This window comes from Myotis myotis, unplaced genomic scaffold (genome assembly GCF_014108235.1).
Source record: "Myotis myotis isolate mMyoMyo1 unplaced genomic scaffold, mMyoMyo1.p scaffold_m19_p_3, whole genome shotgun sequence".
In the NCBI taxonomy this organism is placed as follows: domain Eukaryota; kingdom Metazoa; phylum Chordata; class Mammalia; order Chiroptera; family Vespertilionidae; genus Myotis; species Myotis myotis.
This window is the reverse complement of record NW_023416335.1, coordinates 72,425,030-72,440,604: the sequence shown is the minus strand read 5'-3', so window position 1 is coordinate 72,440,604 and position 15,575 is coordinate 72,425,030. Positions and strand designations below refer to the sequence as shown.

At 37.8% G+C, this 15,575-nt stretch overlaps 1 protein-coding gene across 2 annotated transcripts in view; it reads right to left on the bottom strand.

Annotated features, from left to right (window-relative positions):
- DIAPH3 (diaphanous related formin 3) overlaps positions 1-15,575 on the bottom strand; it is a 558,347-nt gene that overhangs the window by 267,923 nt on the left and 274,849 nt on the right. For both annotated transcript variants that reach the window (XM_036299517.1, XM_036299518.1), the window contains one exon: positions 12,213-12,314. In XM_036299517.1, coding sequence (XP_036155410.1) covers positions 12,213-12,314 — 102 coding nt within the window. The remainder of the gene's footprint in view (positions 1-12,212; positions 12,315-15,575) is intronic.

The following is a 15,575-nucleotide window of genomic DNA, read 5'->3' as shown; positions in this document are numbered from 1 at the left end:
CTTTCCAAAGGTCCCTGATGAATTATAGCCTACAAATGCCAAATAACCCTTTCACCTCAGCTCATGCTTAGTTTTTTAAACAAATTGCAGTAGTGTCATACTATAAAATCACCTTGGACAATTCCCTAGGCTATGGATTGCAAGTTTCCTCAGAGAGGTGGTAACTAGCAGCAAAAAAAAAAAAAAAAACAAACAAAACCTTGCTGACGATAAGTCCCCTCTCTAGAGAGAAGACTAAGAAAAACAGTAAGGTTTGCATATTTTGCCTTTTCCTTCACTGCCTCCTTTGTAACATTTCTAATTCACTCCCTTGGTGATCTCATCCATTCCATAGCTTTAAATGCCACCTGTTTGAGAAAGGCTCCCAAATTTATACATCCAGCCTTGAACTCCGAGCTTACTTCATATGCCCACTTGAATGTCCACAAACATTTTAAGTGATCTTCCCTCCCACAATCTGCTGCAAATCCCTTCCTCCTCTCTGTAAATGGAAACTCAGCTTTTTCATTGCACCCAGCAAGAACCCTGGAGTCATCCCTGACTCCTCTCATACTCCCAATCCAATCGAACAGAAATCTTGTCTTCCCAATCTTTCAACTTCTTGCAGAATCTGACCGCTTCTTATGACTGAAAATGCCATCCAACCTGTCAAGCTAGCACTATTTCTCACCTTATTAGATCATTGTAATACCATGTTAACTGGCCATTGGCTTCAATTTATATTCCCACTAACAATCTGTTCCTTACACAGCTGCCAGAATATTCCTAAAGCATCAATCCAACCATTTCACTTCTTTGTTTAAAATGCTCCAGTGGCTTCCTTAGAATAAATCCCATGGGCCTCATGTCATGGTGGCAATGCCATCTCTAATGTCATCTCTTCCCACACCTCCTCATTCATTCTGGCAGAGCCACTTGCCTCATACTGTGGCCTCCCCTCTCTATAACATGTTTCCCACCTAACTGAAGGCATGTAGACTTCTGTTCAAGTTTTACCTCTTCAGAGAGGCTTTCCCTAGCCATGTTAATCAAACATGAAAAATGGCCTTCACCCCACCATTTCCTGAGGGGTATATAATATTAATTGATTGCCTTTACTTTACATTTTTGATTATGGGCATACTGTTACTGTATTCAACTAAAATACAAAACCAATAAGGAGTAAGAGGCATGTTCATTGCAGTAAACTCAGAAACCAGAGGAATGCCCAGCACAGTGTCCAATAAATATTTGTCAAATGAATAAATCATTGCTGAACCAAGAAAACAATCTATTCAAATAAAATGTATCAGGCAGTGGTATGGTTACCAATATAAAGTCAAGGTCTCAATTCATACATGAACTATCCAATAATACAAAAGGCTGAAGCTGACACTAAGGGAAAGATGCTACCTAGAGCCATTTCCTTGAAATCATCTACTGAGAGCTCAAATTAACATGAGAAGAGTTCTTAAATATACTCAATTTTTAAAAATAAATAAGTAAAAATGAAAAATATAAAGAAATAGACTCAATTTTCAGCAGTGAAACCATGTTAAATTCAAACATAACAAAGCCTCTAATTTTGTGTGGATTTCATTATATTTAGTTTAATCGGTAAATCTATTATACACTATTTTATACTACCTGTTAAACATGTAAAGAGAAGATGTAAATGGCCTTTTAAGAGTTTTTTCAATGTATATATATCTATTGTATCATGTGCAGGAAGAACTAAGAAGAAACCTGTGAGGAATAAGATCTTCAGAGAAAATAATAGGATGGGCAAGGTAATGTTATCTTTCAACTGACAACTGATTTTAATTTCTTAAACCAACAAACTTGCAATAAGTTTAATTAAAAAATCAAATGGCATTGTGACTATTTTAACATAGACTAAAGGAGATGTAAAGCAGAAATCAGATTATAAGAAAAATTATAGAGGTAATAAATGTTGGAAGAATTTCAGGCTACAAATCAATCATAATTGAAATCAAGCTAAATTAATAAGCCCTGCACTAGGTGAAAGGAAAACCATCTGCGCTAGTGAGCCTATATTAAATCCTGGATCCTGGCAGAAGCATGTCAAGAAGGTTGCAAAGCAATGTGACAAGAATAACTGAACAACAGCTGAATGCTTATGATCTTCAGAGAAGCAGACCTCTAAGATTTAAATAGCTAGGACTATAGTTATAATATTTTATTATTCTAAACAAATGTCCTCCCTGGGTACTGAAGGATTTACAGATGAGATTGCCAGAGTGCTGTCTAAAATATCATGAATTTTGAGGGAATATGGACAACTGGATAGGTACCAACAAGCAGCAGCAAAAGGTAAATAGAACTATTTTCCAGTAGGAGAGGCTGGCTTTGACAGACAAGATCGAAGATGAATTATTAAAGACAAAAAGAAGCAGAAATTACAAGAAGCCAAAATGGGTCTTGAAGAAGAAATTATATCATACTAACTCCATATCCTTTAAGTTTTTTTTTTTAATTTCTTTATTGGTTAAGGTATTACAAATGTGTCCTCATCCCCCCCATTAACCCCCAACACTCCCCCCCAACACACACACACACACACACACACACACACTCATGCTCTCTGTGAAACATGACTGACTTTATATCTGGACATTTGCAATGCACTTGAAATAATCAACACCTAAGAAATAAAAGAAAGACTTGAAGATATTTAGTCTGAGAAAGTGATGGTTTAGGGAAGATATTCTTTGAGGTTCCTTATCTATCTTGGTCAGTCTTTTCTGAAGGTATTTCAGTAAGCCATTACTGTTAAACCAAATTGTAATTTCCTCAAGACTTTTTAGAAAATAAAACCACTGAGGCCAAAAGATATTGTACAGAGTGTCTTCAGTATTCACGGACAAAGAAAAAAATGGCCTTCTGAGTTAAAGGAAGATCACTGAAAAAAGTCCAATGAAGGTGTGGAATCAAAAGAAAAGTAAAATGTTGACAATGTACAAGAGGCAATTGTATAGGGTGGTTAAGTTGTAATTTTTTTGAAATGTGAATTTAGACTTTTATGCACAGAAGTGTTGGTTACTTGGTCTACTTTGAATTAATCCATTCTCACATTCAGAAGTCATTATTTAGATTCATTTTAACAAAAATTAAAATTATCTCAAAAATAACATTTTTATTTTTAAATGTGATTTTAACAAATATTGTTTTAGGACAATAAAAATGCTCTGATAATATCATGCTGATGTACAAACATTATGCATTTGTCCAAATCCATACAATGAACATCAAGAGTGAACACTAATGTAATCTGTGGACTCTGGGCAATCAGTATTGTGTCAATGTAGGTCCATCAATTGTAACTAATATACCACTCTAGTGAGACATGTCGATAATGGGGGAGGCGATGAATGTGTGTGGGGGAAATCTCTGTACCTTCCCAATTTTTCCATGAATCTAAAACTGCTCTAAAAAATTAAAATCCAAAAAAAATTCTAACATTCTAAATTTTATTGTTCTTGCTATATATTTTCCCTCCTTTCTGTTCATCTCTTCCTTATTTCATATATTCCTTTAGCCAATATCATGTGGCCACCATGTGCTAGAAGATGAGCATGATACACTACAGCTGATCAAAATGTTTTGAGCATAAATTAAAACTATAACATTACAGGTTAAGAAGAGCCATTTAGATATATGCACAGGGCATTATGGTAACAAAGAAGAAGGATACTGATGTTCTAGGGAAAAAGAATTCATGAGAACAAGATAATTTACACATATTCCTTACATCAATTTACTTAATACTCAATTTGGACCATGCAGTGGAGGTGGGCACTGTTATGATCCCTGTGTTTGGCAAAACAATTTTCCACCAAATATGGTCACGTACTAATCACCAAAACTTTTGAATATATTATCTTACAAGGCAAAAGAGACTTTGCAGATGGAATTAAATTAGGATCTTAGAATGAGAAGATTATCCAAGTTGGTCCAATATAATCACAGGATCCTTATTAGAAATTAGGAGAGGGTCAAAGAAAGATGTGATGATAAAAGCAGATGTCAGAATGATGCTGGACCATAAGACAAGGAATGTGAGCCACCTTGGGAAGCTAGAGAAAGCAAGGAAATCAATTCCCCATCCAGAGTCTTTAGAAGGAATGCAACACGGATAACCCATTTTGGACCTCTGATCTTCAAACTTATAAGATAATAAACTTGTGCTGTTTAAAACCAGTAAATTGGTGGTACTCTGTTATACCAGCAATAGGGAACTAACATGGTCTCATTTCATAAGTAAATTGAGGAACAGAAAGATGAGTATCTAACCAAGGTCACACAGGTTAAGATCAATCTAGTATTTAAATCCAGAGTCTGTGCTCACTGAACTCTAAAATACATACATACATATTTCCTATCTAATAATAGACAAACATGGTAATTAACCATACCTCCCACACGCTTCCCATTGGCTAATCAGGGCAATATGCAAATTAACAGCCAACCAAGATGGCGGCCGGCAGTCAGGCAGCTGAAGCGAACAGGAGGCTTGCTTGCTCCAGTGATGGAGGAAGCCAAGGTTCCCCGCCTGCTGCCGCCCAGCTCTGAGCTGCACTCTAAGCAACTATGTTGCAATTATAAAAGCTAAACAATTCCCAGAAACCTGCTTTCAGCCAGCCGGGCCTCAGAGCTAGAGTTGAAACAGTGTTTCAATTATAGAAGCTAACCAAAGTCCAGATACCTGCTTTCAGCAGCAGAGGTCTCAGAGCTGGAGCCAAGCCTCAGAGCTAAAGCCGGCTCTCAGCTCCAGTGACAGCCATAGAAGGTAAATAAATCCAGGAATAAAAAAAAAAAACAGAAAAAAAGGAGAGTCTGGGAGCTTCAGTCACCCGCCAGCCTGAAAACAGCCCTCAGCCCCTCACCCAGACTGGCCAAGCACCCCAGTGGGGACCCCCACCCTGAAGGGGGTGTGACCAGCTGCAAACAGCCATCATCCCCTCATCCAGGCTGGCCAGGCACCCAAGCGGGACCCCCATCCTGATCCGGGACACCCTTCAGGGCAAACCAGCCGGCTCCCACCCGTGCACCAGGTTTCTATCCTATATAGTAAAAGGGTAATATACAAACTGACCCTAACAGCAGAAGGACGGGGAATGACTGGTCACTATGACACACACTGACCACCAATGCAGGAGCTGCCCTCTGGTGGTCAGGGCGCTCTCACATGGGAGGAACTCTACTCAGCCACAAGCCAGGCTGATGGCTGCCAGTACAGCGGTGGTGGTGGTGGGAGCCTCTCCTGCCTCCTCAGCAGCACTAAGGATGTTCGACTGCAGTTAAGGCCTGCTCCCCAATGGCAAGTGGACATCCCCCGAGGGCTGCCGGGCTGCCAGAGGGATGTCTGATTGCCATCATAGGCCCAATCCCCGGGGAGCGGGCCTAAGCCAGCAGGTGGTCATCCCCTGAGAGGTCCCAGACTGCGAGAGGGCACAGGCCGGGCTGAGGGACCCCCTTCCTCCCCCCCCGAGTGCACAAATTTTTGTGCACCGGGCCTCTAATATGCATGTATACACACACACACACACACACTAAAGTCCCGGTGCACGGATTCATGCACTGGTGGGGTCCCTCAGCCTGGCCTGCAGGGATCGGGCCAAAACTGGCTCTCCAACAGTCCCCCAAGGGGTCCTGGATTGCAAGAGGGTGCAGGCCAGGCCGAGGGACCTCAGTGGTGCATGATCGGGACCAGGGAGGGACCAAGGGAGGCTCCAGGGTGTGTCCGGCCCATTTCGCCCAGTCCCAATTGGCTGGACCCCAGAAGCAAGCTAACCAACCAGTCAGAGCGTCTTCCCCTGGTGGTCATTGTGTGTCATAGCGACTGATCGAATGGTCAAATGGTCAGACACTTAGTATATTAGGCTTTTATTATATAGGCTATACAAAGATGTATGCAGAATTATTTCTTTAAACCCTGGGGAAAACAAAAAGGAACCATTCTTTATTAAGAGAACAGTTAAAAGAAAAATCTTAATATGGACCCTGAAATACTACATAAGAAATTTAAACTAGCATATCATGAAAAGAATCCACAAAATATATTTTATGATAAAAAGGTTTCAGAAAAAAATGTATTTTTAAATGTGCATATGAATATGCATACATTTGTAAATACAAAGACATAGGATTGGAAATCCAACAAAATGATAACTTGTATGGAATGCAGTGGGGTAGTGGGATATAAAGAACTTCAAAATTGTATTCAATATTTTTATATGTTATCTGAATGTTTTACAGCAAGAATATTAGGGTGTACTTTAAAACGAGACATTTTTAATGCAAGGAAATATGCATGAACTTCCTACATCATTTTTTTATTTAAAAAAGAAAAAAATGGAGGCCTTTACTGCACAAAGTTGAAAAGCCCTGCCCTACAGTGACACCAAATGGTGGCAGATCAAAATACAACACAAAGGCAGGACATTTGTTCAGATTAACCTGCCTATAAGAGGTTTGATTTCCTTTGAAGAACAGCTTACCAGAATTAAATAATATAGAGACAGATACTCAAAAACCTAGAATTTTTAATCAAAGTATAGTGCACTAAGCTTCAAATGCAAATTTTTAGGCTTTTTTATAAAATTCAGCTAATCTTCTGATCCCACTGAATATTTACATATCTTATTTCTCACACAGTTAACCCACGCCACTGTGTGCACAGTGATTTTAGTTGGTGGTTTAGTGATCAAATAAACACTGAAAATATGTTTTAAACTGCAGCCATACAACTATAGCTAGGTTCTGCTCAATGGGAACCAATATATGGTAAGTAGTCAATATTTTGGAGGGATGAATGAGGAGGTGTAGAGGCTGACAAGAGAAGAAGGAACCCAAGAAAAAGGCAGGCAACTAATTGGTCTAATGAGTGGGTTTCTAGGAAGTATATTTTCATTTCTTCATCTTTTTAGTAGAAAATTAAGTTGAATAAAGCATGAGGGTAGGTCATGCCAAATATAAACTGATTTATAAAGAAAAGTTTTTTCCTGGACTGTCCAAAGAAAATAATTTTTCAAGTTAAGCAGATCAATCAGTACTCAGTGTCCTCTACCCAGAACCTAAAATAACAAATTCAGCATGTAGACTGTCTCATTCATTTCAAGTCAAACACAAAAATATGGAGATGGAGCACCTCCCAGAGCATTTCTCTAAAATACCATTTTATCAGAACCTCTGGTCCAGAATTTTGGATGGGTTATTTTTCATATGCCAAAATCTCCCAGAAAATATAGGACATATAAGTATAGAGCTACAAAAACAGCTATAAGTAATCAGCTACAAAAACAAGTCAATAATATAATTTGTTTTAGGCCCTGAACTCATAGCACTGGATATCAATTCTATAGGCACCAGACACCAAGCACCACCATGTCACCACCACTCCTATACTACCATGTCTAAACAGGGAGAGCTCTAGAACTCTGAGTGGTTTGCTGATCAGGTTGGCTAATGCTCAAAACATAAGGACAGTAAGGAGTATTAGTTCAGGAAAGTACCTAAAAATTTGAATTATCAGAAAAAGCAGATGAGCAACAAAACGCTTAGTTTCATAAAAGTACCTATGTCTGGTACTCATGCATGAAGACTGTTCCTTAGAAATGGAGATAGTATCAGCATTAAAAAAAATTAAATCTAATTTCAAGGGAGAAATAAAGTGTATATGAACCTTCATATTATAGGAACCCTGGAGAGAATATAGACATATCAAATGCTTTAGTAGTTGAAAGAAAGCCTCAAGGACCTATAATTTAATGAATAGTGACATAATATTTCTGAATAATATATCTATAATAATAAAAGGGTAATATGCTAATTAGACTGGACAGCTGAACGACCTTCCAGACGTCCAGGACAACTTACAGTACGAAGCCAGGGCTGTGAGGGCCGAGGCAAGCTGCTGCAGCTGCAAGGGCTTTGGCCTTTGCACAAATTTCATGCATTGGGCCTCTAGTATGTATATAAAATTCTGTAGGACACAGCCCTGGAAAGTTGTATATAAAGTAAACAAAGATAAGAAACCCCTATTTCTAATTTACATGTTATATCTTATATATTCTAACTGGCGTTTAATGGACTCTGGTTACTAGCATTCTGGATGTGTTACTTTTGCAAACTGTCTTTCTATCAAAGACAAAATAATATAAACAAATGCCAAAGTCCTGTTATAGCTTTTTGTTTACCTTTTTGCCTAATTCTTGGATGAAATTAAAGCTGGTTATATAATGAAAACAACTATAGGGACTCTATCCATTATTGTATCAAATTTGAGTGTATGTTTATATACAACACACCTGTGAAATCTATAATTCACAAGAATCAAATTAATGGATAAAAGAAATAGTGAAACTCACCAGCAAGTAATATAACTGCAGAGTTTTAACTGATTTTTGTTAAAATAAAAACAATGCTAGAAATCACAATATCAATCTATAAAATCTGAAAATGAAACAGAGCTAATCACAAGTCTATGGTGAAACAAATGAAAAGGCAAACTTTGGCCCTATTTGGGGGTGCAAACGCTATGTCCACTTGTGACAATTCCTTGTTTATGACTCTGATGGTTTTTCAGGTGAAAATGACTAGTACTTTAAATATAGGTCCAGTCAACAAGTAAATGTTTTTCTAATATATAAAAGTCACATAGGAATCTGCAGTTTACATTACCTCAAAGTTAATAGTCCATCTTCTATAACATAATGCAACATAATTTCATTAAGTTTGTTACTTGAAACATGAAACTTGGTATTAGGGGAATCTTTCGGAAATATACATAATTATAATTAGTTTTCTAAACCCACCAAATTATTATATTATTTACACAATGTTGGCAAATTGAAAACATATTACACTAATGAATTAGCATCTTGATGTTGAGCTTTTAATCTGGGAAGAACAGAAAACTATGGGCATTTTACATGGTCCTATACCTTTTTGTGTGTGTATTCCCCAAGTATTGTTTGGAACTTTAGCAGGATTCCTTCTCCTTTGTGAAGAAGGAAGAGTTGAGAAGTAGGGGAAGATAAATTGAGAATGGTAAAAAGTTAAAATGGAAAAAGGCAAAGGTGAAGAGCATTACTATTTGACTATATATATAAAGTATATATATATAAAGTATATATATATATATATATATATATACACATATACACACACACACACACACACACACACACACACACACACACACACACTAGTGATCCGGTGCACAAAATTTGTGCACATTAAGAGGGAATTAATTAGAGGAAATATTTTACTATTGCTATTTGCCCTTTCTCTATAATTGAAGTGTCAGAGATGAAAGAAAATTAGTAAACTGTATATGAAAATCTTCCTCCTGTCAGAGTCTGGGGTGCGCCATGGGAACCAGAGTCAAGTCCCCACCCACCCATATGCTCCTTGAAATCTTGCGAGACCCAGACCCAGCCCCACCTTCACTGGGCTAGACCCAGACCCAGCCAGCCCCACCCCTGTCAAGCCCTGCCGGGTGGGGGGCACGGTCTCAGGTTGCCTGGCCTGGTGCCAGGGCTGCGGGCGCAGCCTAAAGTACCCCGGCCAGGGGGGTAGTGCACGGCCTGAGGTCCCCCGGCCCAGACCAGGCAGGGGGCACAGCCTGAGGACCCTGTAAGCCCCTCAGGCAGAAGGCACAGCCTGAGGTCCCCTGTCAAGCTCCACCGGGCAGGGGACACGGCCTGAGGTTCCCTGTCAGGCCCTACGGGGCAGTGGGCACAGCCTGAGGTCCCCCATCAAGCTTCACCGGGCAAGGGACGCAGCCTGAGGTCCCCTGTCAAGCTCCACCAGGCAGGAGGCAAAGCCTCAGGTCCCCTGCCCCAGCCCAGCGCCATGCAGCCTCAGGTCCCTGATGATTGCTCCTTAAGTCTTGTTACAGGAACTCGGCCTCCTCTGTGGGTGCAGCCATCTTGTGTTACGGAATCCCTGCCTCAAGTGTGGGTGCAGCCATCTTGGCCGTTACAGTGTGGTGGTCAATTTGCATATTTACTCTTTATTAGATAGGAGATATACATATATATATATATGTATATATATATATATATATATAGTTTTCATTTTTTCCCCCAACTTTACTAGCATTTCCCCTTTCCTCACCAAAACAATCATATTTTAAAATGATAGTACTACACAAACCAGAACTGAAAACAATGTGTTCTAGAATAGTCATAATCAACAGATGATAAAGCACTGCTCACATTGTCCATAGCAGATACTTTTCAACAGCATTACTCTTTCCACATTAAATTCCATTTGCAGTCAGGTTTGACCTGTGATGGAATGAGTAGATTCAAGGTCAAGTTTGAGTTGACATATCCTGAAAGGAAAGTGGTTCATCACTGCCTTAAAATCAAAACTATAACCTCTAGCACTAGTATCTGGGAATATAATTATTTTAATGATCTGACCCTACGAGTACACTGCTTGTAAATCACAGCTCTTCAATTTCAACTCTAGTTTTTAAGGAGAGCATAACCTGGCTATTTTAAATAAACCTAAAAATTTGCGAGTTTGAGTTCATTCTTCTGTGACAATCACTAGAATATGTGAATAGTTTTCAATATGTTCAGAGATATGCAACAGAAGTTATTAGTTAGGTAGACATTTTCATATAAACTTTTAGGTGTTGAAGACTTAAGGTATGTGGGAAATATTTCAAAATTATAATTTAACTTTTTTTTTTAATTTTCATTCAATAGTCAAAAAAAAATGGCCAAAGATCAAAACTCTAAGTACTCTGTGGTTTAAAATTTAATGCAAATTCTCCCTTATTCATTTATTCTCATGTGGAAGACTTTGCAAGAAGAACATTTTAGAGGGATTAAGAGATAGGGAAAGTGATCAGGTAATAGAAAATAAAGCAAACAAGAAAATACAAGGTGGGGGGAGGAAAAAAAAAGGGTACCCTGAAGAATTGCATAATAAAATAAAAAGCATTTTTGCAAATATAACAAGCTAGAAAGTTGTTTTTTTTTTTTTTTAAATATATTTTATTGATTTTTCACAGAGAGGAAGGGAGAGAGATAGAGAGTTAGGAACATCGATGAGAGAGAAACATCGATCAGCTGCCTTCTGCACATCTCCCACTGGGGATATGCCCGCAACCCAGGTACATGCCCTTGACCGGAATCGAACCTGGGACCTTTCAGTCCGCAGGCCGACGCTCTATCCACTGAGCCAAACCGGTTTCGGCAAGCTAGAAAGTTTTATAATTAAAAGATTGTGAAAGGAAAAACCCTGCCTTTTTTATTCTGTGTTCTATTCAGAGTTTCGTGAACTTGGAGGACAAGAGGTAGGAGGAGGCACTAAAGGGTGGGCTGAGTAGAATGGATTTATGAAGATACAGGAAGGAATTTAAGAGCAAATGCCTACAAGATGCAAAATATGGTATAAAGGCATAGTCCTTTCGGTAGTCAACCCAAATTTTCAAAATTTTATCAAATGCAAATTCATCATGTCCCTGGAGGTTGGTAATAATATAATTGAAGAAAAGGAAAAAAAAATAACATATAATAAAAAATAAAATACTATTTTAAAGTATCATCATGATAACTGAGTATAACCAACCTCAAAATGGTGATTTAATGGTAGGAGAAAAGAGCAAGAGAAAAAAAAAGCTTGATAAAAATCTTAATTGTAAGTTGCAAAACAGCTAATATATAACATTGGCAAGTCTTCTCACCTCTTCAGACCCCAACTTCTATAAATAGAAAGCTGGAACAAAATGATTATCAAGTTTCTGAAGATTTTTAAAATGTATTCATTTTTCAACCTCATTGCTAAAAACCAAACCAAAACAAAACAAAATATATTTGTAATTTCAGATCTAAAATATGAGATGAACTAGAGTAAGTGATTAGAATGAGAAACTGAAGCTACTATTGCAATATGTTGGAACACATAACTCTAGAATAAGTCATAATTTTCATGTTACATTTTGACATCAAATAGAGAATGTGAGATCATGTATATACTTTTTAAAGACTCCTTGGATTTCACTTAAGGCTAGAATCCCAATACATATTTTAAATCAAGATAATGTCCCATAAATATCCTTAGGTTAAAAATGAATGGACATTAAAGGTTTGTGAGTAATAATGAGGAGAAAAGCTTGACATTTTCTTCCCTGTTTTCCACAGTATTAATTAAAATTCCCTCAAAAGAGAGTTAACACTAAGAGTACTCACCACAACAGCAAACTGTTCTGGTTCACTTAAGTTGTTATAGTCACTCTTGAACTGAGACAATGAATTTAATTGCTCTTGATCAGGAAGATGCTTTAATAAGTTCTAAAAATGAAAACCAAAAGAAAATATCTTCAACAAATGTGCTTCTTGAATTCTAGGTAAATTTATGAATGAACTCTGGGAAGGAAATCAGTAAAAAAGTTAATCTTTAGTTGTATTTCTAGGTAACCTCCCTTTTATGCAAAGCCTTAAGCTGTATTCTCTGCATCTTGAAAGCAATTTTCTTCTTCTCTATCCAGAGTTATTATATATTCAAATCAAGCACTACTGAATGTTTATTTGATTAGCTGTATAATTGAGAAAGAAGAACTCAACCTATACCAAAGAATCAGCTTTCTCACCTGGATAAATGTGATCAATTACATTTCAGCTTTAGGGAATTAAACGTCAAAAATTTCAAGCGAAGTCAAACATATTTTAACACTTCACTCACAGGAATAAAAGAAATTATCATATTGCTACTAAAAGGCAAGGGAAAGAATCAAAAAGAAAACAAGGGAATTTTAATGACAGTTCTTGCAACATTTAACCAATATGAGTATGGTTTTAATGATAAAAATAAAGATACCTAAAAAAACAAAGATAAAGTAATTCTTCTGATGTGAAAGAACATTGAAAAAAGCCCTGAAAACACAGAATGATATACCTTGCAGATAAAAGCAATAACATATAAGGATCCTTACGTGCTTGTGGCTGTAATGCCCTTTGCCTGTGTCATCTGCAGTCTAGAAACCACAGATTCCTGTGGCCATTCTGATTCCTTGTCCAGGCACACCCTTTCCGAAGCCACACACACAGGAAAAAGAAATACTCCAATGGAGAAAAACCGAGGAAATACATATAAATATGCTTCCCTGTTAGAACTTAAATGATTACACAATCACTCAGCAAAGTCTATATAGAGCCTTCTGTGTCCAAATATAATTGGCTATAATAATGGTATAACAAGTTAGCATATTGATAATAAAATTAAGAAGAAGAAAAAAGACTGGTTGGTGATCACAATCCCAAATTATAGTATCAGTGTATTCTGTGCAAGACCAAATTCAAGTACAAATTTAAATTAAGCCTATAACATGCTACATGTATTAATGGGGAAATAAATCTCTAAAGGTGTTATTAGTTAAAAATAATGTTAGAAAATATTATATATCAAACTAGTTAAATCAAAAAACAAGTTTTTGACTCACTGTGTATCTTTGAATAAAAACTTGGTTGGCTGGCCAAAAACAAATAAAAAGTCACAATTTAAGATCATCCCTGAAAAACATATTCACTATTAATACTACCAACAAAAACATGCAGGTAGTATATGATTTTTCCACATAAATAGAAATTTCTCCTAATAGAACTGCCTGAGACCAAAAGACTTGGTTATTTATATTTTCTTGTAATCATTCTAGTTGACAGCTGGATTATTTTAATTATTTATTACATCAGGCTTCTAAATTTCTTCAGCACTCTTTAAATGACCATCCAATCCCCTTGAATATTTTTAGTTAATATATAATTAAATTTTAATCTCTCATCAGAAACATATTAATTTTTCACTTCAGTATTTTTGCTTTCCAAAGTAATAAAACTATGGTGATTTGTAAGAGCACATCCCCAACCTAACTTTGTGTCTCCAAATATACTTCACAAACCCTAAGATACTATCAAACTAAACTCTTCACAGTTGCCCACACACTGCTAGCATTTCCCTCACAGCTCAGGGTTTTATTACATCCAGACTAACTGCCTTCACTACATTACTCACTCAATCCTCTGCCCTTTTCCACGTCTACACTGTATTAAACCTTCAGGTGCCCTTATCTTTATACATACACACACCTGGCACTCCCCTCACACATTATGTATCGTAAATCAGCTACGTTTGTCTTGTATTTTTATTTTATACTAATGCCCTGGTGCACAAATTCATGCACACTGAAAGGAAATTAATTAGAAGGTGGCCGGTGGGGTGGGACTGGGTCAGAAGGCTGGACACGCCCTGGAGCCAACCTCCAGCGGTCCCTCCTAGGCCAGCCACACCTGGGGTGGCACTTTGGCTCAAAGGGCGTCTGCTGTCATCGCAGCTCGGCAGTAAACCAGATTCGAGGCCGACAGTGCCCCAGCAACAACATAACCTAAGGCCAAAGGTGGAATCGCACAGCCCCGTAAGGAATCTCTGGTTCCGGGGTACGACACCCAAGAACTGCCGCTGCCAAGTCACAGCAGCTCAGTAGCTCCCGCGTTGAGCATCTGCCCCTTTGCGGTCAGTGCGCATCATACCTACTGGCTGGTCGGCTGGTCAGATAGTCTGATGGTTGCTTAGCCTTTTATATATATAGAAATATGTAATCATCACCCTTGCCACACTATCAATTCCAAAAATGTAAAGTCTGTTTCTGACTGAGCCTAAAACAGTGCCTTGCACATGGTGGGTGCACACGCACACACACACACACACACAGCTAAATAAATTAATTAATAAAAGACTGATGGAACAAAGGTAAATGGGTAAAGAATGAGGTGGGAAAATGACATCAATACTGACAGCTTGTTATGTATGAATAAATAAATACACCAAAATGAAATCAGGACAGTGAACAAAACCTACCAAACGATGATTGTTAAAAAGCAATGCTCTTCCCATGCCCTGTTCAACATGGGCAGTAAGAAATGTATTTTTTAAATTAAAAAAATGAGACTTCAAATGCCATGAGAGTCATGTTTTTTAATGACTATATAAAGGCTCTGCATATATCCCAACTAAAGTTTTAGATTTTAAATTCATTAAGATTAAATTTATATTAGGCAAGTATGGTAGGCAGAATAATGAGCCAGCCTCCCCCAAGATATCCATATGTAATTCCCAGAACCTCTGAAAATACTGGTTTCAGCTGACATTAAAATAGGGAGATTATCCTCGTTATCTGGATGTGCTCAATGCAATCATAAAGGTCTTTACAAGTGAAAGAGGGAGACAGAACCACCAAGTGAGAGGGAGATATAACAATGAAAGAAAGAAACAGAGAGAGGCAACATTGCTGGCTTGGAAGGTGAAGGAAGGTGCCAAGGAGCCAAGGAAGGAGGCAGCCATGAGCTGGAAAAGAAAATAACAAACAACAACAAAAACCCCCCACACACAAAGTCTTCCCTAGAGCCTACGGGAAGTAAGTCAAGCCTGTCAACACCTTGACAGTAAGACCCAGGCCAGACTTCTGGTCTACAGAAAAGTAAGATGGTACACATTCATGTAATTTTAAGCCACTAAATGTGTTGTAAATTGATATAGCAGTAAAAATAAAAAATTACTAT